At 44.5% G+C, this 8,885-nt stretch overlaps 1 protein-coding gene across 1 annotated transcript; it reads right to left on the bottom strand.

Annotated features, from left to right (window-relative positions):
* Nucleotides 1-7,611, bottom strand: LOC102517651 (rho-related GTP-binding protein RhoG). The gene is made up of 2 exons (XM_014563565.2): nt 7,464-7,611; nt 1-3,443 (listed from the first exon to the last, which is right to left on the bottom strand). The coding sequence occupies exon 2, from the start codon at nt 3,426-3,428 to the stop codon at nt 2,853-2,855; it is 576 nt and encodes a 191-aa protein (XP_014419051.1). The 5' UTR covers nt 3,429-3,443; nt 7,464-7,611; the 3' UTR covers nt 1-2,852.
* Between the last annotated feature and the right edge of the window lie 1,274 nt (nt 7,612-8,885).

The following is an 8,885-nucleotide window of genomic DNA, read 5'->3' as shown; positions in this document are numbered from 1 at the left end:
TAAAATCAGAAAAGTTTATTATCATTCATTATGAATAACTTAAAAGTGATATTAGCATGTTAGTCTTCATACAAATTTCTTTTAAGTATAAAAACCAGGATGTCAGTGTATGCTTTGAACCATTAAATCAGTCCAATACAAAACCACTCTCTCAGACTTGTGGATCACACCTCCATTTATTAGAGGACACAAGTTTGCCCAAACCACACCCAGGCTTACATTTGGGAATTTGCCAAGCAAAGGGCGAGTAGGAGGCACTATTCAATTGAAAGCCAGCTTAAGAGGTTTCAGTAGCTAAACAAAAGGTCCCAGAGACACAGATGACAGCCATGTTCCTAGCTCCTTTCAACCATGAAGTCCTGTGAGCCCCCAAGGTGGCATCAATCAGAACATCCTGAGACTGGAAGACACTTTCATTCAGCTGCCTGTGGTCAGTGGGCACCATGCCCACAGGCCAGTTGACGCCTACAGTGGCCACGCGACTATAATAGAAGCCCCACTTTCCAAAGTGCTACTGGGCCACCCTCACCCTCTTCCAGTTAACACACTGTTCATATAGAACCTCTGCCACTTCCACAGGAGGCCCTGGGTCACACGCCAGAAGAGAGAGACAGTACATTGACATTGAGATAGGAGGCATATGCTGGACAAGAGTATTCATCCCGGCTTCTCTGCAGCTTTAGACAATCAGTGGTGTAGAAATATACACCAGTGAAGTACTGTGTAAAGTGGAGGGCACAGTGACAAAGGAAAAACAAAACCAAACACTTTAGGCCAACCTGAGGGAAAAGGGAAACCAGAAGAATAGGAGGAAGAGAGAATTTACATAACCTTGTATCTTCTATCAAGACTTGATACTTGCTTGACCTCCAGATTCCAGATTATCCAAGCGTAGGGTTGCCAGATTGAGCAAATAAAAAGGCAGGATGCACCCATTAAATGTGATTTCTGATAAACGGCAAACAATTTTTTTAGTGTATGTCTCAAATACTACACGGTACATACTTACACTGAAAAAAAAAATTTGAAAGAAATTATTTTATCTGGCAACCCTATCCAGGAGGATCAGTTAGCCTGAGGTTACTCTGGTCATACCTTGTCAAAGAGCAATGGCAAGACCATCACAGAGCAAAGCACAGACATGTCACCCACCCCAAGGGGAGGTATGTGATCCTTTCCGCTCCATTCCAAACTCTCAATCCCATGCTATTCTGGCAGGGTGAGAGGCTGTCCACACAGAGGAGCTGCCAACCACTCTCTGCCAGGTGGAGAAGTTGTTTTCCTTCTGTAGCATGTGAAGAAGGTCAAAGATACAACTAGGGAGAAAGGGCAGCAGGTCCACTGGGATGTGGACTCTGACTCCCACAGCCCCAAGGCAGGCTGGGCAACTCCAGCAAAACCCCCATGAGGGGGACAACAGCCCTGTGGTCTCGAGACCCAACGTACCCCAAGTCTCTTGGTGCAACGGAAAGACCTCAAAAGGCACACAGGGTGGAACACACACACACACACACACACACACACACACACACACACACACACACGGAGATGTAGAGAGAAGGGAGGAACAGGAAGAGAGCAAGGTAGCCTTTAGAGTGACTCCAAGGAATGACATCAGAAGTCTCAGGGAATCACAGAACCCCCTGACCACGACTGGCAGGACATCTGGTTGGTTGCTTTGGTTGGTTGGTTTTATTTAGGGGGTTAGTCTTCAGTGATCTTTGCTTAAAGCAGAAGGTGACAGAAAAAAGGGGCCACACAGAAGCCGCAGAGACACAGCTTTTCAGAGCGATTGTTAATTCCACGTTACCGGGCCCATAGTGCTAGCAGAATCAGACAGCAGAGCTGAACATCAGATCCCACATCCAGTGCGCTATCGTGACTTAAGTGCCAAACCCACCTCCTGAGGACGGGAGAGGAACCAGTAACAAGTCCGTGGCTGGGAAGCATTCCTCTCAAAGGCATGAAGAGGGAAACATCACAAAGAACAGGACCACGTATGCTTTTTTTCTTCACAGTCTCCTCCATGGGAATTCCTAGACCCTTTTAACCCGACATCTCTGAACCTGTGTTCCCAAAGATGTTAACAGGTGTCACATGGGACCAAAACAAAAAAGTTCAATGAAATTATTTCGGGAAATATTGCATACTTACTAAAATTATACATCCCTGCAGTAGAAGAACCTATTCAGCATTATTTAAATCACTGGTTCCTGCCTTATTAGACCATAGGAACCCTTTTAAGAAACATCTATTGCCATATCATCTAGAACTCTGAAAAATGCTGCTTAACCATTATTGCAAAACTTGTCTCATCTCAAGAATGGAAAGAACATGTCAACACTGGTAAACACCCAAGAATCATACATAAAATGCTTTTCAGAAATTAACATGGCAGAAAGTTTAAGGCAATGATTTGAAAACTTGAAGAAACATGTCCTTCTGGGAGGCACTTGTTCAATGGTAAATACAGCCAGGGAAGCTGAAATTGGATTTAAAAACTAGCCAAGCAGAAGCCTCCAAAACAGCATGAGGCTGCTCTGCTCAGTCGTGGCCTGGCCAGGACAGAAAAGAACAGCACTTGGTGGCGTCTCCTCTTAACGGCTTTGACACAGGAAACACGCACACTCACACGCTCTCAAACTTCCTCTAAGAGATTCAGACCAAACATCAAAGCCACCAGGTACAAACTCGCCTCTCTTCATTCCTCCAAAAGCCGAATAACCTGGAGTCTAGGGTTTCCAGGAGAAGAGAGAAATGGCTCATGCTGGCACTGTTAAATGCTGTCAAAGGGATCACACCCCCCACCCCCAATTCTCTTGAGGTGCAGTCCCCAAGCAGCACCCTGGCAGCTATAAGAGGACACACTTCTTGGTGTTCTTCTTTGTGGCAGGGTAAAGCACAGCCCGGACAGCTTCCGAAAATACCTCATGGACCCCATCCTGCATCAGGGCTGAACACTCCAGATACTTCACAGCCCCGACCTGCTTAGCCAGGGAAGTGCCTTGCTGAGGGGTTGTGGGCACTAGGCTCTGTTCCTTCAGCCTTTTCACCGTCTCAAGGTCACTCCGCAGGTCCCTCTTGGTGCCCACCAGCAAAACAGGTACGTTGGGGCAATGATGGGAGACCTCTGGGTACCACTTATGCCTCACGTTGGCATAAGAGGATGGGTTGCCGATGGAAAAACAAATGACAAAGATATTGGTCTGGGGGTAGGAGAGCGTTCGCAGTCGGTCATACTCCTCTTGGCCAGCGGTGTCCCACAGGTTCAGGCTGACGATTTGGCCATCCACAGACGTCTGGGCGCTATAGTTGTCAAAGACAGTGGGGATGTACTCCTCAGGAAAGGCGTTTGTTGTGTAACTGATGAGGAGGCAGGTCTTACCCACTGCCCCATCTCCCACAACCACACATTTGATCGTCTGCATTCTTCCCTTGGAGTCCTGTGTACAAGAGACAAAGAAAGAATGTTCACAGACATTTGATTAATTTAGGGAGCCTAAGTTGTATCAGCGTTTCTCTCTGAGGAGGAAGAAAGGAGGTAAGACCCCCACTGTCTGGCCCCTTAACACCATAGAAGAGTCAGCTGGGAAAGGTTGTATAGGGCAAAAGTTCTCACCACAGAGTCCATGGGTTCAGGCTTCAGTAGATTCTAGAAGCCGCCTCTGAAGTTTGCAATATTATGTGTACGTGCATAAGTAAATGTTTCTTGAAAGAGGATCCAAAGCTGTCATCAGACTCTCAGAAAGGGCCGTGAGCCCCAAAAGATTATAACCCGTTGTATACATAGGTATTTATGTTACACTGTTGTCATAAGGTCTGCACATATTGTATCAAAAGTGCCAAAATATAGTAGATGCTAGATAAATGTTAACTAATTTTAAAACACTGGTATAGAAAGAAGGTTGCCAAGGTTGAAACAAAAGGAAACAAGGTTCTCACTTCGGGTCTGTGGCTATGGACTCAGCAAAGAAACACTCTGTTCCTGAAAAATAATAACATCATAATATTGGAGAGAAAGGCCAGTCAGACTCAGCCACACAGAGAAGCAGTAAAAAGTCCAGACTCTGAAGTCAGACGGCCTGGAGTCATAAACTAGTCCTCTCTTTTCCTAAGCTTTGTGAACTTGGGCAAGTTTTTAACCTGAAGTGTGCCGTCCTTTTGAGCGCCTGCCATATAGGAAGTACTCGTTAAGTGTTAGAAGCTACTCTGACTTCACAATAATTACTGTTCTGCTAGGGAAGGCAAAACTTCTGTAATGTGATTACAGTGCTAGACAAACCAGGGGTCTCATCTCTTCCCACTCTATCCAGGTAAAACCTACAGGTTATAACACCACCATATTCTCATCCATTTCTTCATGAATCAAGTTTTTGCGAGTTCATGGTACAACACGGTGATCTCCAAAGAGCATGTTTACTACGAGTTGCCATGTTTATACACCCATATTAATCTCCTGTCAATGCCCTACCCTGTTGGTGCCCCCAATGCACTCCATTTTCTTTAGCTTCTTAATTACTGCCCTAATTTTAGACCCGATCCTTATAGCATTAACTTCAAGTGTCAGAACATGGAGGAAAGGGGAATTGTCACATGTACTTGATAATAGAAAAAAAATTGGGAATCAATTCATTTCTCACCTTGGGAACCTGGGGGAATAGATACATCCCCAACCCTGTTGTCTTATCAGTGAAGGTCTACATTAGACCCATATCATGGACAAAACCAAAACAAAACAAAACACCTCATTTGGAGTAAAGAGAAGTTGGCCTTCTCAGTGCACTTCACATGGGCCCACTAGGGGTAGCTCTCTCCTCACACAGCCAATTCTGACCAGCGAGGCATTCCACCTAGAAGCCTTTCTTAGTATGGGGCCCACAGCTAAAAGTCCAGAGCCTAATTCAGCTCTAGTAGGCAACCCTCCCAGAGTAGTAACTGACTGTCAGTTCTGTTTTTTTCCATCTAGGAATAGGCTTAAGGACCAAACTCGCAAGGCCAATGGAAACAGGGCAAAGTCACCACCACATTCCTTGAGAACAGGCTTCCTTAACTTTCCCAGTCTGGATTAATTTCCTTCTCCTCCGATAGCAATTACTGCGTGTACCACTCATACTCCCCGCCTCCTCTAAGTATCATCCAGTGTCTCTGCTCAAAGTGACTGCTTTCAGGACAACAGTGCATCTGAGGGGGTTGCAGAACCAGAGCAAAACTCTTAGGCACACTTTGTACCCCAAGTTTAGCTTCTCATTTCTATAACTAGGAAAAGCCATCTACACTCATTTCTACTTGTTGACGTCTGCCAATACTCCTGGTACCTATAATACGATCTGTAGATGGGCACTCGAGTCACACTGATGGTGGGCCTAGATGATGAAATGCAGCTAGAATATCCCGGGTCTGAACAAAACCAAAACATTCTTACCTGTAGCAAACTCTCAATGGAAAGGAGGGTTCAGCAAAAGTCCCAGGTATTTGGGGCAGGGAGTGGGGTGCTGCTTTGTACAGTTGACTCACTTATTCAGCCCACAGGGTCATTATATGACTTTCTCTGCTTGTGTGTATGTTTGAAATTGTCCATAGTTAACAAGTTTAAAAATAACACTAAAAAATATATCCAAGAGAATTGAAGCCAGGACCTCAAAGAGATAACTGCACAGCAGTGTTCACTGCATCATTATTCACAATAGCCAAGAGGTGGAGGCAACCTTCAATGTCCATCACTGGATAATGAATAAAGAAAAAATAATAATAGTAAATATTTATTATCCAGCCTTGCAAAGGGGGAATCTTTTCATACACTATGACATGAATGAACCTTAAGGACGTTATGCTCAGTGAAATAAGCCAATCCCCAAAAGCCAACGACTGCATGATTCCACTCATATGAGATATCTAGAATAGTCAAACTCATAGAAACAGAAAGTAGAATGGTGGTTGCCAGGGGCTGGGGGGAGGGAGAAATGGGGTGTTGTTTAAGGGATACAGAGTTTCAAATGAAAAAATTCTAGAGCTGGAGCACAACAATGTGCATATAGTTAACGTTACTATACCGTACACTTAAAAATGGTTTCAAATACCAAAAATAAAAATAATACTTTTTAAAGGGTTGGGAGCTCTGAGAGAGGCTAGGAATTACAAGAGAAAGGCAAATATTCTGTTCATCACCTATATGAGAAAAGCTTGTTCTGTTCAGCTCCAGGATGCAGCACGATGCTGTCCTGTTACAGATCACCCACAGCTTTCCCTCACCTCCACCACTATCCACACACTCTCTTGGGTACTATGATGCACAATGCATTGCTAGGAGGGACTCAAAAAAAAAGGCTGGTTGGTTGGTTTGCTTTTTGAAAGAGTGATGCTAGAAGCTTACAGTCTTATGGTAAAGGCAGGACTTTCATAAAAAGGCACACAGTAATACACAGTAGTGCATGGCCCAGAGGGGAAAAAAAAAGTTGCTATGCGGAAGCAAAGGGAAACTAAAAATTGAGAGCCTATTATAGGCACTGTGCAAAGGGCTTTCACATATCTTATTTAAGCCTCACAGGAGCACTGTGAAGTAGCCATCAGATCAGCTCCGAGATCATTAATTATGCCTTTAGGATTAGAAACTGGAAGAGGCTTGAAGCTGCAGAGACCAACACCCCAGAAAGCTCCCTTCCGAGTTGGTCATTCACTTTTAACCTTAGAATTTATAGTTTCTTCGAAATCCTCCAATCTCATCCGACAAAGCATCCTTCTTCACGTGTACCCTGCACAGCAGTCAGTTTTCTCCTAGGCTGGACACACAACATAAAAGACCGAGTAGCAGTCAAGAGAAGAATGCAGCTCGAAGTCTTACGGTTTCTAGCACATTTTCCTCCGGGTCTCACCCTTTTCACAAGTCTAAGTCTAATCCACTGGAAATCATTCTGTGTAATTTTCTGAAACGAAAACAATTCAGCAGAGGACCCCCATTTTTATTTACTGCTTTCTGCAACTGAGTTATCTACTAAATCCGGGAAGCCTTTTCACACTGAAGACTGACTTCTTTGGTTCAAGTTCAGTCAAAGACGACTTCAGGACCCTCGGGGGCAAAGGAAGCCATGAGAACACTCCCCAACCCGGAGCCTGGGGACACTACCCTGCGCCTGAAACTTAACCAGAGAGGCAATTGCAGTGACCCAACGATAGCCGCCACAAGCCCGCTCGGGACTTCCCTCGCACCTTTTCCACCAAGGGTACTTGGTTCTGGAACTTCAGTTGGACTCATAAGCCTGGGAGAGAGAGGTGCCTCACGTCGGATTCACAAATCGTAAGAGCTGGCTCAACCTCCCTCGGTATACAAACAACTCATCCCACCCTCAAATCCCTCCCATCCAAGGAGGGGCTCACAGACGAAGGCAACCGCCCCAGGGACGGGGAGACTGGCGGAGAAAAGAGCGGAAGTGGGGGCTGCCTGGAGGGTGGTTCTCGATGAGGATTACCGGACAAAGTGGTCTTCTCCTTGCGCCGTTCAACCGCAGCTGGCAGCCTCCCTGGCGTCTCTCGCTGGGCTGGGCAGGCTCGACGGGCTCGGCGCCACATCCGGGCAGCGACCAAGTCCCGCCCCGTCATGGGACGCAGCCTCCACCCGGTGCCCCGAGACCTCCTGGGAAATCGAGTTCTAGCGCCCGCCTCGCGCTCTGCGAGTCGCAGGCTTCTAAACTACACCTTTGCGGAATCAAGGATCACTGAGATCTGGACCCCAGGACCAGTTCCTCGGTTCAGAGGTCCCCGAGCTTCACGTTTCCCTTGACAAAGTGAGGCCACCTGCTCCTCCCCAGACCCCTGTTTTCTCATCAAGACAAATATTTTCATAAAGAGACAGTCAGGAAACTGAAAAAGCGTTAGGAAAAATGGAGACGAGAAAAGAAAATGTGGTAGTAAATTAGAGTGGCTCTCTGTCACCAGATAGTAGTTTGCATTTTCTAGAGTTTTATATAAATGGAATCATAATTTATGCAGTCTTTTTTTTAAATCACTGGGAGTCCAAGCCCCCACCCTAGATAATTAAGTCAGAATGTTTATGCAGTCTTATTTTAACAGCTTTACTGAGCTATAAATTCACAAACCATACGATTCACTCGTTTAAACTGTACAAGTCAATAGTTTTTGGTATATTACATTATTTTTTAAGTTGTGGTAAATATATATAACAAAATTTGCCATTTTAAGTGTACAAGTCAGTGGCATTAAGTACAATACAAAGTTGTGCAACCATCACCATTGTCTATTCCCGAAACTTTTTCATCACCCTAAATAGAAACTCTGTATCCATTGAGCAATGACTCCTTATTCCCCTCTTCCTACAGTGCTGGAAACCAACCTCTAATCTACTTTCTGTCTCCATGAGTTTGACTTTTCTACCTACTTCTCATCTATTGATGGGCATTTGGGTTGTTTCCTACTTGTGACTATTGTGAATAATGCTTCAATGAACATTGGTGTACAAGAATATGGTTTAGTTCATTTTCTCTATTGTTTTTGTTTTCTATTTCACTCATTTTCACTTCAATCTTCATAATTTTTGTTCTTCTACTTTGAGTTTTATTTGCTTTTCTTTTTACTGAAGTGAAAGCTGAAGGTTTTGAGACTTTGTTCTGTTCTTTTTTCCCTTTTTTTAAAATTCAGTGCAGAGATACTTTCTTTTTTATAATTTATTTATTTTTATTTATTTTAATTTTGGGGGTAGGTAATTTGGTTTACTTATTTACTTATTTATTTAATGGAGGTACTGGGGATTGAACCCAGGACCTGGTGCATACTAGACATACACTCTACCACTGAGCTAGACCCTCCTCCTCTTCTGTTCTAATATATGTGTTTAGTACTTAAAATTACCCCCTATCGCTTTTGCAGAATGCCAT

The sequence above is a fragment of the Camelus ferus genome, chromosome X (genome assembly GCF_009834535.1).
Source record: "Camelus ferus isolate YT-003-E chromosome X, BCGSAC_Cfer_1.0, whole genome shotgun sequence".
Taxonomy (NCBI): Eukaryota; Metazoa; Chordata; class Mammalia; order Artiodactyla; family Camelidae; genus Camelus; species Camelus ferus.
The sequence above is the reverse complement of the archived record's forward strand: the minus strand, read 5'-3'. Positions and strand labels throughout refer to the sequence as shown.

Bases quoted from the DNA above. Each gene is read 5' to 3' on its own strand.
- LOC102517651 (XM_014563565.2), bottom strand. From the start codon at position 3,428: ATGCAGACGATCAAATGTGTGGTTGTGGGAGATGGGGCAGTGGGTAAG.